Raw genomic sequence first — 18,997 nt, forward strand, 5'->3', positions numbered from 1 at the left:
ATCTTTGACAAGCCAATTAAAAACATTCAGTGGGGAAAAGATTCCCTATTTAACAAATGGTGCTGGGTGAACTGGCTGGCAACCTGTAGAAGACTGAAACTGGACCCACACCTCTCACCATTAACCAAGATAGACCCTCACTGGATTAAAGATTTAAACCTAAGACATGAAACTATAAAAATACTAGAAGAGAGTACAGGGAAAACTCTTGAAGAAATTAGGTTGGCGAGTTTTTTATGAGAAGAACCCCCCAGGCAATTGAAGCTGCTTCAAAAATACACTATTGGGACTTGATCAAACTAAAAAGCTTCTGCACAGCCAAGAACACAGTAAGTAAAGCAAGCAAACAGCCCTCAGAATGGGAGAAGATATTTGCAGGTTATGTCTCCGACAAAGGTTTAATAACCGGAATCCACAGAGAACTCAAACGCATTAGCAAGAAAAGAACAAGGGATCCCATCGCAGGCTGGGCAAGGGACTTGAAGAGAAACTTCTCTGAAGAAGACAGGCGCATGGCCTTCAGACATATCAAGAAATGCTCATCATCTTTAATCATCAGAGAAATGCAAATCAAAACTACTTTGAGATATCATCTAACTCCAGTGAGACTAGCCTATATCACAAAATCCCAAGACCAGAGATGTTGGCGTGGATGTGGAGAAAAGGGAACACTTTTGCACTGCTGGTGGGAATGCAAATTAATACATTCCTTTTGGAAAGAGATATGGAGAACACTTAGAGATCTAAAAATAGATCTGCCATTCAATCCTGTAATCCCTCTACTGGGCATATACCCAGAAGACCAAAAATCACACCATAACAAAGATATTTGTATCAGAATATTTATTGCAGCCCTATTCATAATTGCTAAGTCATGGAAAATGCCCAAGTGCCCATTGATCCACGAATGGATTAATAAATTGTGGTATACATACACCATGGAATATTATGCAGCCTTAAAAAAAGATGGAGACTTTACCTCTTTCATGTTTACATGGATGGAGCTGGAACATATTCTTCTTAGTAAAGTGTCTCAAGAATGGAAGAAAAAGTACCCAATGTACTCACCCTTATTATGAAACTAATGTAGGACCTTCACATGAAACCTATAACCCAGTTACAACCTAAGAATAGGGAGAAGGGGGAAAGGGAGGGGAGGGAGGGGGGAGGTGGGTGGAGGGAGGGTGATTAATGGGATTACACCTGCGGTGCATCTTACAAAGGTATATGTGAATCCTAATAAATGTGGAATGTAAAGGTCTTAGCAAAATAACTAAGAAAATGCTACGAAAGCTATGTTAACTAGTGTGATGAAAATGTGTCAAACGATCTATGAACCAAGTGTATGGTGCCCCACGATCATACTAATGTACACAGCTATGATTTAATTAAAAAAAAAAAGAGTAGGGGCCAAGAACATTGAAAAAGGAGAACATTGGAACATAGGCAGTAGTACATACTTACACAAACAGATTAACTTATTAACTCATTATTTTAAACAACAAATATTTACTGAGCATTCATTATGCTGTGCTCACTAGTCTAGGCTTTGGGGGATACAGAAATGAACAAGACGAAGTCTTGACTTCATAAAGTTAATTTGTAGTGTTAGAGATAAATAAAGAAAGGCATAAATCATACAAGTTCATTCAGTGGTTTAAATATTATAATAAAAATAAAATGGGATCAAGAATAAAGCACAACAGGAAGGCTGTATCAGATAGGATGGATTAGTCATACATCTTAAAAAATAAAAATATGGAAATGGTATTTTTATTTTTAAACATACATCTCAAATTTTGGAGGTCGCATTTAACATCTAAGGTGAGCTATATCAGTTACTTGGAAGAGGGAGAAAAAGAAGTTTGTCTACTGCAAAAGTCCCCTGACTTTACATGTCCCTTCTTAGACTGTGTATTTTGTGATCTTCCACCCAGTTTCCCCTTTAATGCTTCAGGGGTCTCTGAATTTCACAACATAGTTCAATACAAATATCTACATCAAACTAATAGAATATGCTTCTTTTTTGTTTTCCCCATTTCTCTCAGGTAAGTACTTACTGCCTTTATCTCTGCATCTTTCTTTATGTCATCAACATAGGACAGGACAAAATCAATCTGCCTAATCCCGTCTCGGAAGAAGATAGAATCTTTGCTTTGCTTATGTTTTTGAAACTGCAAGAAACATAAATGACACAATTTTAATTATCGTTTTATTCTCAAATGGCAAAACCATAAAAGGGATTATTTAAATTTGGTCACCACCTAATTATTTTTTTAGTCTTGAAATGATAGGTCAAGAAACATAACCAGAGTTTTCACCAACAGAGGATTATGCTTATTTTATTAAGTAAAATTCCATATAAAGGATGAAACAACCACGACTGAGGAGGAAGTTAAGCATATTAAATTCTGGCATGCACACCATAAATGCTACAATTAGACCAACACATGAGATAATCTATGTGTATATATGTATATACACAGATCTCAAAGTTCATATACATAGATTCTCATTAAACAACAGACCAAATAGTCCACTAAACAATTCATATTTACATAGTACTTTGAGGATATAATTAAGAACAGACCAATTAATAAAATATCATTGTAAGAAAATAAACATAATTAATGTTTGTGCTATGTTTTCATAAAATCACCTCTTTCCAATTCAACTTTTAAAGGATTAAAATAAAATCAAGGTGCAGTTAAAAACTAGAAAGCAGGTAGCATGTTAGCTAGCTTCTCACAAGTAAGCTCTCATGCAACTCTCCCCTTCAACATCAATTTGCCAGAAGGGCCAAAATCAATCCTTGGTTTAAAATTGTGAGAATTCTCTCAGTATAATAATCAAATGTACAAGTTCAACTTTCACATGTTGTATAGTTCATTAATTCCTTCCCTTTCAAAACAGTGAAAACACTAGAGAGCTTCAGATGAAAGAGCTCTAATCATGTCGATTGATTAGATTTTCATCACAGTTTTTATGTAATTATACATAATATGTAATATTTAATACTTGGAATTATGCAAAAGATGATGCAACAGTTGTCAATGAGACAACTTTCCAATTGCTTTAGCTAACCTGAAGATGAGGAACTAGATACTTTTAACTTTCAAACCTAGGGTTTTTATAAGTTTATGAGTTTCTTTTATGGTATTCTATGTCAGTTATTATCCAGTCAGGCCAGGTAAGCCTCCCATAAAAGGGAATGAATGTATATCAAGCATGTGTGAATGAAACAAAAATCTCACATTCAAACGATGGTAAAAAAAATGGTCTGTGAAAACAGCAGGTGTAGCTGGTGTGTTTCAGAAAGAACCACCTCCCAGTGCCCAGTAGGAAATGTGTTAAAAAATGAAAAGTTAAATAAAGAACATCCAGGGCGGCAACTGTGGCTCAAAGGAGTGGGGCACTGGCCCCATATAACAGAGACAAAAAAAAAAACTGCAAAAAAATAAATAAAATAAAGAACATCTAGAGAGTCTGGAAAAGATGCATAATCCTCTCCCCTTTCCTAAAACAAAATCAAAGAACCCGAGAAAACACAAACATCTATCATGTTGCACCTTGATTATAAATCACTAAATAAAGAAAAAGAAAGAAAAACAAAACAAAAACATCATTGACATTCTTGTAAATCATCATAATATTAGCATATCTTATGAAATTCACTAAAATTTGTGAAAGCCAACTGAGGCAAAAAAAAATAATCCCACTCACACTAAGTATATGCAAAACACAAAACTAGAGGGGAAAAAACAATAGTTCTATTGTTCCAATCCCAGAACAGCCATATTTTGTATTTTATTAATGATGAACACATTTACAAGTGATCATGTCATTTACACTAGCTAAATCTAGACACAGAAAGATCAGGTCTTGGTAATAGAAGATATCCACATAAAAATCAGAAAAAAAATCACACTCAGAATATTTGAAAATTAGGGAATAGACATAGTAGCTAAGAAAATAGCAACTCAAATTATTTCCGGAGTACACAGTCAAAATGGGTAAAGATACTTTCCTTGTCCTGAAAGCCAAAGGCTACCTAGGAAAACCCAAACTACTATCCTTATGTCATGCCCTGATGGTAAAATGTAAATTAAACACACACACACACACACAGAGAGAGAGAGAGAAAGAGAGAGAGAGAGAGAAACCCCTGATAGCCACGTAAGTCACCATGAGGTACATGTTTCAGGACTGTTGACAAAACCTAGTTAAAGCTAATGGGCAAAAAATCCCTGACAATATGTTACCTATAACTGAATTCCAAGAAAATGTATCATGCTTTTGTTTTGTTCAAAATATGACATAAAGATCCTATTTTCTCATATTTACTTGTGTGTTTATATTTCATTTGTTCTTAGAAATGCCTATTTATAAGGAAGCTACAGCTCAGTGGCTTCTCTTCGAATAAGGCAGTTCATAAGCCTGAATTCCTAATGGAGATTCACAAACCTCTAAATCGTCAATTGTGTGTGTGAGGGTGCTATGGACATTTTAGAAAGAGGGTCTATTGATTTCATTAGATGCAAAAAGTATTAAGAATCACCGTTTTAAACCTCAATTGTCTGGAGTTAGGAATTAGTGACAAACTTCCCCCAAATCAACAGTGTTAGTGTCCACTGGAAGAGAAAAAGATGCCAGGCTATCACTGCAGCCAGCCAGAGCAAAGCAGGATCATTCAGCACTGCCTTTACCATGAGACGCCGCCTCAGGAACAAATTGTATCGCTTTGCAGGCTGTGAAGCAACCAAAAAAGAGTTAGCAAATCTTGCCTGCAACTGCAGTAAGGATGATAAAAAATGGGCATACAGTATGATCTGTTCATGAATGTGTGTGTGTGTGTGTGTGTGTGTGTGTGTGAGAGAGAGAGAGAGAGAGAGACAGAGAAGGAGAGAGAGAGAGAGAGCGAGCGATTTCAAGCTTGAGGGTAGAAGTTAGAAAGAAAAATGAAGAAAAACTTAGAAAAAAATAAGAAGGCTTTCATGTAAATTTCCCTAAATCCTTTAAACAATGACTTTAAATAATAAATATCTGTGGACTTGAATTAAGGAAGATAGGACAGAGAGAAAAAGAATAATGAATCAGGAAGAAGACATGGAAATAATAAAAATAGAAAGTAAAATATTCTGTTAAGGAAGCCTAAGTGTACCAGGAAAAGAAATCAAAATCACCACAATTATGCTGGGATGATGTATGGTAGGAAAGTTTACCTAGAGTTTATTTTTAGATATTTCATGACCACTCAATATACTGGAAAAAAGAAAAAAGTCATTCAATTATTCAAATGTTGAGTTGTCTCCAATCTTTAATTACTATGGTCATTATTACAAAGGCAATCACCTAAAAATACCAACAATATTTCAAAGAAGAAAAAACTTATATACAAAAGGCAAGTGTTGTACATATTTTATAGTGTAATTAAAGAGCAAATAGTCCAATACAATTATCATTATGCAAGTTTGGTTCCTGTTATGTTAAGTTTTGCTTAAACTAATCTCTTCCTGGAGCAGACAGAAGAGACCCAAGTAACAGGTGCCTGATGGAGTGGAAATTCCTGCTTGGTGAACTAATGAGTCTTCTATGTATAGACAGAGGAGTTAATATTGCTGTTATTTTAATACACAATAGATAAAAGACCAATGTTGATCACTGTATAAAGAGTATTTTAAATTATACTCTTTTGCTCCCCAGAAATTTTCCACCTCCATACTTTCTCTTGGTAACTTCCATGAGATTTGTAAGTTTACCATTTTTCTCCGATGTTATTCCTAAATTCATTACAGCATTATTACAGGAAAATGAAAGAGCACTACAGGAAGGGAGCAGCAGGACTACACTATGACTTTCAGGGTCCCTGGATTAACAAAAGGCAACTCAAAAGGAACCACAGAACTAAACATAAGAGCTAACATCATAGAACAAAGAAAATCTGAGAGACTCTCCCCTACTTTGGTATAGGCCAATACTTCTTAGAACACAAAAAGCATGGATCATAAAAGCAGATAGAAGAGATATTGAACTTCAAAACTTCTAAAACTAGCTTTTCTAAAAACACTGTAAATGAAAATAACAGATTAAAAGAAAATATTCACACAAATACAGCCGACAAAGATCTTGCATTTGGAATATACAAACAGCTCTTATAAATCAACACAAAGATAATTTACCTATTTTTTTAAATGAAGGAAAGCTATGAACAGACTGCTCATAAAGAAAAATATATGATTGTCTAACATAGATCTATACAAAAGCTTCTTAAATGACCTTTCGTAACAGCTTTATTTAAAAGTCTCAAAAGTGAAAATTACCCAAATATTCATCAGTGAGTGAATGGATCAATTTCAATACAGCCATTCAATGGAATACTAGACAACAAATAACAAAATAAAACAAACAATAAAACTGTAGATGTAGTCAACAAATGTAGTCAACTGTAGATGTAGTCAACAATTTATCAGTATTTGAAGGTTGGGGTGAGACTTCGAAACATTTATGCTTACCAAAAAACCCAGAAGCCAGGCATAATATAGTATATACTGAACAACTCCATTGACATATTACATAAGAAAAAAGAAATCAGTGGCTGCCTATGGTAAGGATAGGAATAAAACAGCACAAAGGAGCTTGAAAGGGTAATGGAAATTTTCTTCATCTTATTTGTAGTTTCGTAAAACTTAACTAAATAAAAGTTATAATCTTTATTGGTATACATTAGATACAATAAAATGCACTCATTTTATACAGAAGAAGCTCTAGAAGTTGACTACCCAAGGGACTATAATGAACCGATTGACATACAGAGCTAGTCACCATAAGGAACTTCCATTAAGTACATGTGGCGCATGTCCAATCTATGGAAATTATGTCAATTTAAGAAGCTGTTCCATGTAGGGAGGTGGTCACGTATGGAGATTATACTGCATATAAATCGGTAAAATACACTGCACTTAGATTCAGAATGATTGCTTCTGGTCAGCTTATTCAAAGGTCCCTAGCTGATTGTTTTGTGCCCACGTCCTGTTGTTTGTTACATATTTGGAATATCATCCCTGAGGTTAACAAAACCCATAGTCCTTCAAAACCTAATTGTACATCTGTCAAAATTAAAGCACACTTCTAGTGGGACTTGCAATTCACATTCTTTGCTCACGAAACTCTTAAGTACTTACCAAACTATTCCTTTCTAATCACACATGGCAGTCACTCTGAGATACATTCTCCTGGGTACAACTGTCTCCACCTTCTTAGCCTTCATGTAATGGCTTTAGTGCCCCTTCTATACTGGCAACTTAATAACCATTTAGATACTCAATCCAATCAACTGTTGACCATTTCAAACAAAATGTTAAGTTATGTTAATTCTTCTGTATTTGTAGAATCATTAACAGTTAAATTCCATCATATTAATCAAACTACAAACCACAAGACTCCATTTTTTTTCCCAAGAAATATGTCCAGTAAGGTTCTGCTGGATATCTTTGATTTAGGCCAGCATATCCCTTCTCCACTTCTCTCAACCCTGCTTTTTGTCTTGTGTGTGTGACCAGTGTAGATATCTCTTGACCTCTGACCTCTCAAAGATGATTATGGGGAGGGAAAGACAGAGGGTCTTCCCACCTAAGGTTGAATTAAAGAAGGCTGTATTCCTGCACTAAAGGTCATTGAGCCTCTCAATAGTGCCTTTAGTACATAAAGTTTTCCTTCTGGGTCCCAATAACTGCTCTCTCCACTATTCCTTTCAGTTTTATGAATGATAATGAATTCATGGTTACTAGACCTATACATACTGGGATATCACTGCACCCCATCTTAGTAAAAGAATTTTTACTAAACTCTTCTCAAACTATCCTAATTTGGATGTGCCTAACAGCAACCCAATTGATAGATATTTTTCCTTTGTAACATTTCTGTAATATTAAAAGAAAATTTCCCTGGAGAAATGGTTGATTTGATTCTGGGACTCAGACAGGAAAGGTATAAGATAAGCCTGGAGCACCATGAAATGTCAGAAGATAAAGAAATGCTAAAAACAAAACACAACAAGAAGGTCTTATCAAATGAATAGACGCATCAACTGAGAAACTCTCAATAGCCAAAGTTGGAACAAATTTGAAGAAAATAAATAAGGTAGTATTAAATTTATAACTCAAAGAAAGCATAAAATAAATGTCCATGACTCAATATTTATGGAGGAAAGAAAGGAAAAAAAAAGGAAGGAGGAAGGAAGGGAGGAAGGGAGGGAGAAAAGGAGAGAGGGAAGGAAAAAAAAGAATGAAAAGAAGAATTTTCCATACAAAAAATTCCAGATAATCTTTTTACCCTTAAGGAAGTGGAATATAATGCCCAATCCTTGTCTGCAGGATTATGCACATAGTGATCTTTTTTTCCCCAAAGAATACAATATGAAAAGGATGGGGAAAAAAGAGCAACTTTACAGTAGAGAAAAATGTCAAAACTCTGATTATCAAAATCAAAAAAAGTATGTGAAACTGTCACAAGTCAGAGAAGCCTGGGGAGATGTGATTATTAAATGCAATGTGGCATCCTCAGTAGGATGCTGGAATAGAAAAAGGATATTAGGGAACAACCAAAGAAATAGGAATAAAACAGGAACTTCAGTTAATAATAATTTACCAACAGTGGCCCATTAATTGTGACAAATGTACTATACTAATGTAAGATACTAACAACAGGAGAAGAAAATGGATGTGAAGTGTAAGGAACTCTGTATTTGTAATAAATATGCAAATCTAAAACCATATTAAAATAAATTTGAAAAATAAAACCTGTTGAATTTTAATAGCTTTCTGTAGCCAAATACATTCTCAACATATTGAATGAAAGATCATAAATCATTTTAACGTTAGAACTTAAAATTTGAATTATTAGCATACGATATAATGGGGAAAGTATTTGCAGCTTTTATTGCAGGCAAGGGGATAATAATAAGCATGTGAAAAGCTCCACCAAACAAAATTAATAGCAAAAAAAAAAAAAAAACAACTAACTTAAGTGATAGGAAAATGGACAAAAAATCGAAACAGTGATCTAGCAAAATAAAGATGACGGTTTAATGTAGAAACAGGTAAATATCTCACTCATGTTGCAAGAAATGCAAATTTAAATTATACAAAGGTACTATGCTAACTGAAATAGCTCCCCAAAGCCACTATCTACCTATCATCAGGCAAAATAAAAGCATGAAAACACACTGCTGGAAAGGCTATGGATAAACAGGCATTCTCACACATTTGTTAGAAATGCAAGTTAGCAGATTTGGCAACCTAAGGCAAAATTACAATATTCTTCCATAGAGAAACACTGAGTAGAAAGATTAAATGGCCAAAATATTATAAGACTAATTACCAATGGTATTCATTGTAGCAACATTTGCAATTGCATTGGCAAAATAAACCATATAAAATGGTTACCACAAAAGGATTGAGAAGACAAAGAAGAAAGATTTCTCTACAAATGCTTTGTCTCATAGATTCAACCTAAGATGCCTTAACCCTCAAGCTAATAAACTCTAAGTTTCAGGGCTTCTTACTTGTGCCTGCTCCTTCCAAGGATTAGCAAGGTGTTTTCATGGTACAATACAGCTGTCAACCGTTTAAAGTAAACTTGTGTCCCACTATTTATCTTGATCTTGATCTTGACATCAAATGTGTATTAAGCTTTGGGCACCATTAAACATTAATTTACTCTATGATTTTCAACTCTGTAATCACGTAAATGTTTATATGACCACAATTAAATGTATTCATAATCTATGTGTATATGACTTAAAAAAATTGTTCTTGAAAAAAAATGAAAGGAAACAAGCCAACAAAATTTCAATTATTTTAAACCATGACCCCCCAAATCTTTACTTTGAAATATTAGCAATCAAGTGAAAAGCAAGTTATCACCTATGTTAAAGTTGTTGGTATAAAGAATATAACTTTATTTCCCCACCTTCCCAAATAGCATCTTTCATGTACTAAGAAACTAATGAAGGGGTTTAAGCCCCTTTACTAGCCTCTGAACTGGCATTCAACTTTTATTTTTAAATTAATCGTACTTCATGATTATTCTTCGGCATGTATTTACAGACGGGAAGGGTGACGTAACGGAGTAAGGATACTAAACCGGGCCTCAGAAACCCCTTAAAACATGCAGATAATTTTGGTCAAGTCATTAATCCTCTGAGATGCTTCATTTTCTCATTTGTTAACTGAAAAATATTAAAATGCGAGTGGAGTGCGATGCTTAAGGTGTCATTCTCATACATCTGATGGTTTTTTTTTTTTTTTCCCTTAAGAAACTGTTTTTGCCCTAACCAAACAAATTCTCAAATGCCATGTTTAAGGACCCAAAAAATAACTGGAACTGGAAAATATGACTGAAGATTATAAAACAATGCCCCATTTGCATCCATGCAAGAAAGGATAGTACTGATAGCTACTTACCAAGAACTCCTCTGCAGAGAAAAAGCTGGATTCTCTGCTGCTCCGACTCTGCTGACAGCACCCAGAGAAGTCATAATGCTGTTAATAATCGTGCGGGGGTTGGGGGGAAGCAGAGGGAACAATTAAGCTTCAATAACAAAAATTCTATGTTCTCTTTGCAGAAATACTTGTGGAACTCAAGGGAGCTATGAAACACCTGAAACTGCATGCAAAATTGTGTATGTCATATACACATGTGCACTGTTTCTATGTGAGTACACATGCATGTGTGTCCACACATGGGTGGGTGTATTTGTGTATGTGTGTATCTGTGTGGAGGGGAAGAGAAAGAGAGCCTGAGAGAGAATGAGAATTTACGAGGTAGCTTAATAAATCTGTGATACAGATAGAAGAACTAAAATACATTACAGAGAAATAACAAGGAGGTCTACTCTTTTAAGGATGCTGAATCCTAAACAGCAGGACCAACAGGAAGGGCACAATTCATTGCCTACCACGTGCCTTTCAATATTTATTTGAAATTATTTAAGTGAATATTTTGGAAAACGCACCATCAGAATCCTTTAAAAAATGGCACTTAAAGCCCAAGAAAAAAGCCGTATGTATATACATACATGCAAACCACTTGTAACTAAAGTAATAAGGACACTTCCCTTGGCGTATGATGGATTTCAACTCCTCGTGTTACAAGATAGCCTGCATACCACACTCAGGACAGGAACCTAAGATCACATGCTCTTGAGATCACACCCAATCACTTCTCAGCAATTTTACAGAGAGGGAACAGCCAACAGAAATGACCCGAAATTCATGCATACTAGAGTCCACTTACCTTGTTCTTAGAAAATCACAACCAGCATCTCCTTGTGTCCAGATGATGCGAGTATATCAGTTTTGAAAATAGCAAATAAAAAGTACAATGGACGTATACAAAAAATACTCAAAGAGCACCTTGTAAATAACACCTAATGGTATAAATTTCAGTTGCTCTGATTTCTAGCCAAAGGCTATGGTTATATCTTCAGTTTGCAAATGTAAATAAAATAACTTAGGTTGTGTCTACATTTTTTGGAGTATTTTACTGTCTCATTTCTCATTGACCTTAGTCTTTGGCAAAATAATTCATGCTGTTCTTAATTTTACATTCCTCTCTACAGTGGCCAGAGCTTTCCTGTCTCAAACTGCCTACTTCCCTCACCCCAACTATTGGAGAACTGAGTGAAATGATACAAAATGACATGAAATGAAAAAAGGGATGAATGACACACTTCCACTAGTAACAAAACATAGTAGTATTCAGACATTATAAACCATCATAGAAACTAAATACCCGTTCTAAAAATTCTGAACACAAATAGCAATGAATAGGAAGCAAATTCACAAATAAAACTTCTTAAAACAGTATTAAGAAGTAATATTGTGCAGTGATTAAGAAACTATTAGAATCAGACTCGCCATGTTCAGAATCCCAACTCCAAAACTTACAGATAGAACAATAAAGCAATTTATATAGTTTCACTTTATTGATTCCTGATATCATTTTTCTTTAAGTATGTAAAACTAATTAAACATGTAAACTTGAGCAAGTTAACCTCACTCTACCATCACTTCCACAAATCTGGGGTTAAATAATACCTTGGAAGTTCTCAAAAAATATTAGATTTTTAAAATTAATTTTTGTTTATGTTCTAATGATATCATGAATCTAATATTGCATCATAAATTTTTAACTCTAGTATATTTTATAGATCCCAAAACCTATATTAATTGTAAATCAGAGGTAACACCCTACAAATTTAGCCCTTTCAAAGTTTAAGAAATTATAAAAAATTTGGAAGATGCTTTCAAAATATAAAACAATTTGGAGATAATAAACCTAGAATTTCTACATACTCTTCTGTCTTGTGAAAGCCCAAACATCCATCATGCCTATAACTTCACTAATAAACTAAATCCATTGATTCTAGTCATTTCTGCCTCAATCCAATACTTGGATAAAATATTCTACCATCAATATATGTTTTAAATTACTGCATTTGTCAGCAGTAAAAAAATAATTTGGCAATGGAGGAAGTGAAATAAATTGTATTCACTTTTTTGAACTATTTATTTTGAAACTGTTATAGCTTTACAAAAATTTGCCAAAATAGTACAAGAGATGCCACGTGTCCTCCCCTAGTCTCCCTTAAATTGTTACACCTTACATGACCAGGAAACAGACGTGAGTACCACATCTGTGTCCAGTTCTATGTCATTCTGTCTCATGTGCACAGTAGGGTAAGAACAAGCCCAGTCAAGTGGTGGAGCTGTTTCATCAACAAACATCTCCCTTGTGCCACCCCTTTAAATTTATGCCCATCTCCCCCCTTCAGTACCCATCTCCCCAGGACCCACTCCTTTGTTCTCCATCTTTATAATACTGTCATTTCAAGAATGTGATAACAATTGATCATAATGTTCTTCTAAGATTTTCTTTTTTCTTTTTTTTGTTCCACTCAGCATAATATGCCATGGAGTCCATTCCTTTATATCGGCGCGTAGTATTCCACAGTAAGACTGTCATACTCTTGCAACCATTCACCTACTCCAGGACATCTGGGTTATTTCCACTTTTTACTATAAATATTTGTGTTCAGGTTTTTATGTGAACATATGTTTTCATTTCTGTGCGATAACATGCCTAAGAGGACATGGCAAGTGACAATGTAAGTATAGCTACATTTTTAAAGAAACTGTCCAACGATTCCCCAGAGTGACTGTACCATTTTGCGTTCCAACTGGAAATGTATGAGCAATTCGGCTTCTCTGCATCTTCACCAGTAATTGGTATTGTCACTATTTTCTATTTTAGCTGATGTAATAGGTTTATAGTGATATCTTACTTGGTTGTATTTTGTATTTCCCTAATGGCTAGGCATATTGAAAATATTTTCATAACGATTGTCTCCCAAGTTTCTTCTTTAGTGAAAGCTTTCAACACATACATTGTACATTTTTAGTTGGGTTTTTTAAAAAGTATTGATTTAATACAATTTAATATCAATATTTAATTCTGTAGGTTTTTTTATATACAATAAATATGTAGTACAAGTCCTTTGTCAGATATAGGATGTGCAAGTATTTCTCCCAGTCTGTAGCTTGTCTGTTCATCATCTTAACAGGATCTTTTACAAAATAAGAATTCTTAAATATGATAAACTATAATTTATCAATTTTTTTCTTTTATGTTACATACTTTTTGTCATATCTACAAATATTTACCAAGACCTATTTTCCAAAGACTTTGTTTTGTTTTATTCTTCAAAAAGTTTTATATGGCTCAGTGCCTGTAGCTCAGTGGTTAGGGCACTGGGCACATACACCAGGGCTGGTAGGTTTGAACCTGGCCAGGGCCTGCTAAACAACAATGACAATAACAACAACAACAACAACAACAAAATACCCGGGTGTTGTGGCGGGGACCTGTAGTCCCAGCTCCTTGGGAAGCTAAGGCTAGAGAATTGCTTAAGCCCTAGAGTTTGAGGTTGCTGTTAGCTGTGACATTACAGCACTCTACAGAGGGTGTCACAGTGAGACTGTCTCAAAAAAAAAGTTTTATAGTTTGTTTTCATGTAAATCTCTGATAATGTTAAATTAATTTTTGTATATGGTATGAAGTTCAGTTCAAAGTTTGTTGAATACACCTATGAATATATAGATGCTCCAGCACTATTTGTTGAGAAGATTATTCATCCTTCATTGAATTACTTTTGCACATTTGTCCAAAATCATTCAGATGTACATAGGTGGGAACATTTCTGGGATCTCAATTTTGTTTCATTAATATACATGCTTATCTCTCCTCAAGTCCTTAGTTTCATGAGACTGCAGCTAAAATGTCTTAAAAATAGGGCAGAAGGATTCCTCCCACTCTAATCTTTTCCAAAATTATTTTATCTCTTATACTTCTTTTGTATTTCCAAACAAATTTTAGAATGCTTTTGTCTTTATCTATAAAATATCATGCAGAAGTTTATTTAAATAGGAATTGCATTATCCTGTACACCAATTTTTGTTTTCATGTACATAGAAATAGTACATTGCTAATACATAGAAATACAATTGATATCTGTACTATTTACCTGTATTCTACAATCTTACTCAATTCACATATTAATTGTAGGAGCTTTTTATTCTTGTTATGTAGATTGCTTGAGATATGTAGATCATGCAGAGTTTTATTGTTTCTTTATGGTCTATATACCTTCAATTTCATTTTCTTGTCTTATTGCAAAAATTGGTACTCCTATATTTAATAAGAGTGGGAAGTGAGAACATCCTGACCTTGTTCCTGATATTAGAAAAAAAGCATTCTGTTTTTATAACTAAATATAATATTCCTATAGGTGTTTTGCAGATATTCTTTATCAAATCTTAGGTTTCTGAGAGTTTGTGTTTGTTTTTTAATAAATGGGTATTACAGTTTGATAATTTTTCTGATAAAAACATGTTTTTATTCTTAAGCCTTTGGTGAGGTACATCTATTGTTTTTAGAATAAGCCTTCTATCATTGAAATAAAGCCTACTTGGTCATGGTGCACAATTCTTTTTATATGTATTGCTAAATTTTACTAAGGATTTTTGTGTCTATGTTAATGGGGAATATTAGCTTGCCTTTTAAAGAAACTGTCTTTATCAACAGATGAAATGAGGCATACTTGTTCCTCTTCCACATTCTTAAAGAGATTATATAAAATATTTGGTAGAATAATTCTTTGGTAGTATTCCATGGTAAGACTGTCACAGTCTTGTAACCATTCCTCTACTGAAGATATCGTTGTGAGATTTTTTAATTACACATTCTATTTGAATAAATAATTTATTTCATATTGAGTGGGCTGTGGAAGTATATTCTTTTTGAGTAATTCATTTTATCTATGTTGTCAAATTTATGTGTGTAGGGCTGCTCACAGTATTCTTTTATCTCTTTTATTATGTCACATTTTGTTCTAGGTATTGATTATATGTCCTCAGTTTCTCTCTCTCTCTGTCAGTCAAGCTAAACATCTGTCATTTTTTTTTTTTTTTCAAAGAACCAAGGAGATTTTTGTTTTAATGATTTTTTAAAAAACTTTTTGGTTTTCAATTCACTGATTTCTGCTCTTATTAGTTCCTTCCTTCTTGCTTGCTTTATTTGGTCTACTTTCTTGAGTTGGAAGCTGACTATGAATTTGAGACCTTTCCTCTCTACTAACATCATCATTTTAGGGCTATAAGTTTCCCTCTGAGCACTGCTTTAGCTACATTGTTCAAATGTTGACATTCTGGATTTTCACTTTCATTCAATTGTTTTTATTTGCTTTGGTTTTCCCTTGAGAATTTCTTTGACTTTTGGATTATTTAGAAATATAATGTTTAGTTTGCAATTGTAGATGCTCCTGTTATTTTTCTGTTATAGATTTCTAGATAGATTTCATTGAGGTCAGAGAACATACCTTGTATAATTTCAGTTCCTTTTAATTTGTTGAGGTTTGTTTTATGTTCCAGAATATGGTCTATTTTCATATATGTTCCATTAGCACTTGAAATGAATGAGTATTGTACTGGTGTTAGGTGCAGTATTCTACATATGTCAACTATAGCCTGTTGATTGATTGTGTTGAGTTTGTCTATATACTTGACGGTTTTCTAACTAGTTATTATATTATTATTGAGAGAGATATGTTGAAGTCTCTAATAATAATTATAGATTTGTGTATTACTTCTTTTATTTCTATTAGTTTTCTCTTCACATATTGTGATGCTATTATATTGTGCATGCACCTTTAACACCACTGTCTTCTTAAAGGCTGGGCCCTTTTATCCTTAAGTAATGTCACACTCTTTGTTGGTGATTTTCCTCACTCAAAAGTATACTTTATATAAACATTGTACTAATACCTTTTTCTTATTCATGTTTGCACATTGTTTGTGATAATATAAATTTTTGATCCTTTTATTTTCAAATTTTTTTAACTACTCACAAATTTATGTTCTTTAAGTGACTTACTTAGACCATTTATGTTTCATGTAATTATTGATATATTAGTAACTAATTCTGCCATTTTATTATTTGTTGTCTGTTTATTCTATTTCATGTTTCCTCATTTTTCATGATTTTCTGTGGGTTATTCACACTTACGATTCCATGTTGATTTATTTATCTAAATACTTTAATATATTTTTTGAGTATATCTCTTTGTATGGCTTTTGTTCTTTCACAGTTTTTAATCTCAAAATATTAAAGGAGCACAAATGTTTTTATTACATGGTTACACTGTATAATGCTATAAGAGCTTTTCATTTACCAGTCACAATAGAATTGTTCATTGTACCTGACAGGTAAGTTTGTTCCCATCACCACCTTTTAACGCCCTCCCTTCTTGTTTCCACGCCTATGATTGCTCAGTGTTTAGCTCCCAATTATTAGAGAGTAAATTTGTTTTTGTCTTTCTATTACTGAGATACTTCACATATGATGTTCTCCAGATCTATCCAAGTTGTCGGAAAACATATTATTTCAATCCTTTTTAGGATAGAGTAGTATTCCACAATATATATAATACATATATTATATTTTCTTAATCTACTCATGAATTGATGGTCACATAGATTCAATACCTCTGTAATTGTGAATTCTTCCACAATAAATATTCAAGTGCAGGTGTCTTTTCGATAAAATGATCTCTTTTTTCCTTTAGATAGATTCCCATTAGTGGGAATTTCAAGGTCACATGGCAAGTCTACATTTCTCTCTTTCTTTCTTTAATTGTTGGGGATTCATTGTGGGTACAAAGAACCAGGTTACATTAATTGCTTTAGTTAGGTAATGTCCCTCTTATAATTGTGTCCCATCCCCAAAAGGTGTGTCACACACCATGACCCCCACTCCCTCCCTCTTTCCCTCTCTCTGTTCTACATTGATTTCTAGAAGGAATTTCTATACAGTTTTTCATAGAGTTTGTATTAATTTACAGTCCCCCCACCAAAGAGTGTATAAGCATTTTTTTCTCTCTGCATCAATGGGTCTCTGCTTTTACACTAGTACCATAATATTTGGGTTGTTAGAGTCTTATAGTATAATTTAGAGTTAGGTAATCTGATGCCTCCACATTTCTTCTTTTTTCTTAAGATTATTTTGACTTTTAGGGCTCTTTATTTATTCCAAATGAATTGTAGGATTTGTTTTATAGACCTGTGAAATACGACACTATTTCGCTGTTGATTGCATTGATCTGTAAATCACTTTGGGCAGCATATATATTTTAATAACATTAATTAAACCAATCCATGAGCATAGGGGATGTTTTTCCATTTTTTCATGTCATCTCTGAGTTCTTCCATCTATGTTTATAGTTCTTTTTGTAGATATCTTTTAACTCTTTCATTAAGTATATTCTTAGATACTTTATTTTCTTTGTAACTATTGTAAATGGTATTAAGTCTGTGATTTTTACTCTTAGCTTGACTGTTATTAGAATACAGAAATTCTAATTATTTGAGTACAGTAAACTGAGACTTTGATAAATTTATTTAAATTATAAGAACTTTTTGATGGAGTCTTTAGGGTTGCCTACATGTAAGAACATATCAGTGAACAGGGATAGTTTGCTCTCATCTTTCTCAATTCAAATATGTTTTATTTCTTTCTCTTGCCTCATTGCTTTGGGTAGGACTTCCAGCACTATGTTGAAAAGATGTGGTGACAGTGGACACCCTTGTCTTGTCCCATTTCTTAGGAGGAATGCTGTCAACTTTTCCCTATTCAGTATTATGTAGGCTGTGTGTTTGTCAGACATGACTTCTATAATTTTAAGGTATGTTCTTCCACACCAAGTTTGTTGAGGGTTTTTAATCAAGAGAGAGTTCTGGATTATACAGAATGTATTTTTTTTACATCTAAAAAAAAAGAGAGATGTTCATGTGGTCTTTGTTTAAATTCAGTTTATATAGTGAATCATGTTTATTGATTGGTGTATATTAAACTATGCTTGCATCCATGAATGGAATTCATTTGCTCATGGTGAATTATCTTTCAGACATGATGTTGAATTTGGTTTCCTTGTGTTTTCATCAGGATTTTGTATCTATGTTTATAAAGGATGCTGGTCTATAGTTATCTTTTTTTGTTGTGTCCTTTCCTGTCTTCATTAATAAAGAGATAATACCTTCATAGAATGAGTCAGGTAGGATTCCTTTATTTTCAATGTTATGAAATAATTTCTTCAGTAGGGGTACCAGTTATTCTTTGTAGATTTTGTGGAATTCAGCTGTGAATTCATCTGATCCAGAGCTTTATATTATTGGTAATTTTTTTTATTACTTCATCAACCTTTTTGCTCATTATTGGTCTGTTCAGGATTTCTACTTCTGTTTCTTCCTGATTCATGTTGGGGAGGTTATGTTTTTCCAGGTATTTATGTATTTCTTCTAGGTTTTCTATCTTGTGTGTGGGAAGATTTTTATAGTATTCACAGATGATATTTTGTATTTCTGCTGTATCATTTCTAATGTCT

General features: G+C 33.6%; 1 protein-coding gene across 3 annotated transcripts in view; it reads right to left on the reverse strand.

The window, feature by feature from the left end:
• The window catches only part of ANO5 (anoctamin 5), a 122,619-nt gene that overhangs the window by 81,568 nt on the left and 22,054 nt on the right, over positions 1–18,997 (reverse strand). Inside the window, exons 3-6 of one of the 3 annotated variants that reach the window (XM_053562421.1) lie at positions 11,296–11,326; positions 10,464–10,541; positions 4,707–4,748; positions 2,061–2,174 (exon numbers count right to left, since the gene is read on the reverse strand). In XM_053562421.1, coding sequence (XP_053418396.1) covers positions 2,061–2,174; positions 4,707–4,709 — 117 coding nt within the window. In that variant the 5' untranslated portion in view covers positions 4,710–4,748; positions 10,464–10,541; positions 11,296–11,326. The remainder of the gene's footprint in view (positions 1–2,060; positions 2,175–4,706; positions 4,749–10,463; positions 10,542–11,295; positions 11,327–18,997) is intronic. The other 2 variants (XM_053562419.1, XM_053562420.1) reach the window with 2 other exon arrangements.

This window comes from Nycticebus coucang, chromosome 14 (genome assembly GCF_027406575.1).
Source record: "Nycticebus coucang isolate mNycCou1 chromosome 14, mNycCou1.pri, whole genome shotgun sequence".
Taxonomy (NCBI): Eukaryota; Metazoa; Chordata; class Mammalia; order Primates; family Lorisidae; genus Nycticebus; species Nycticebus coucang.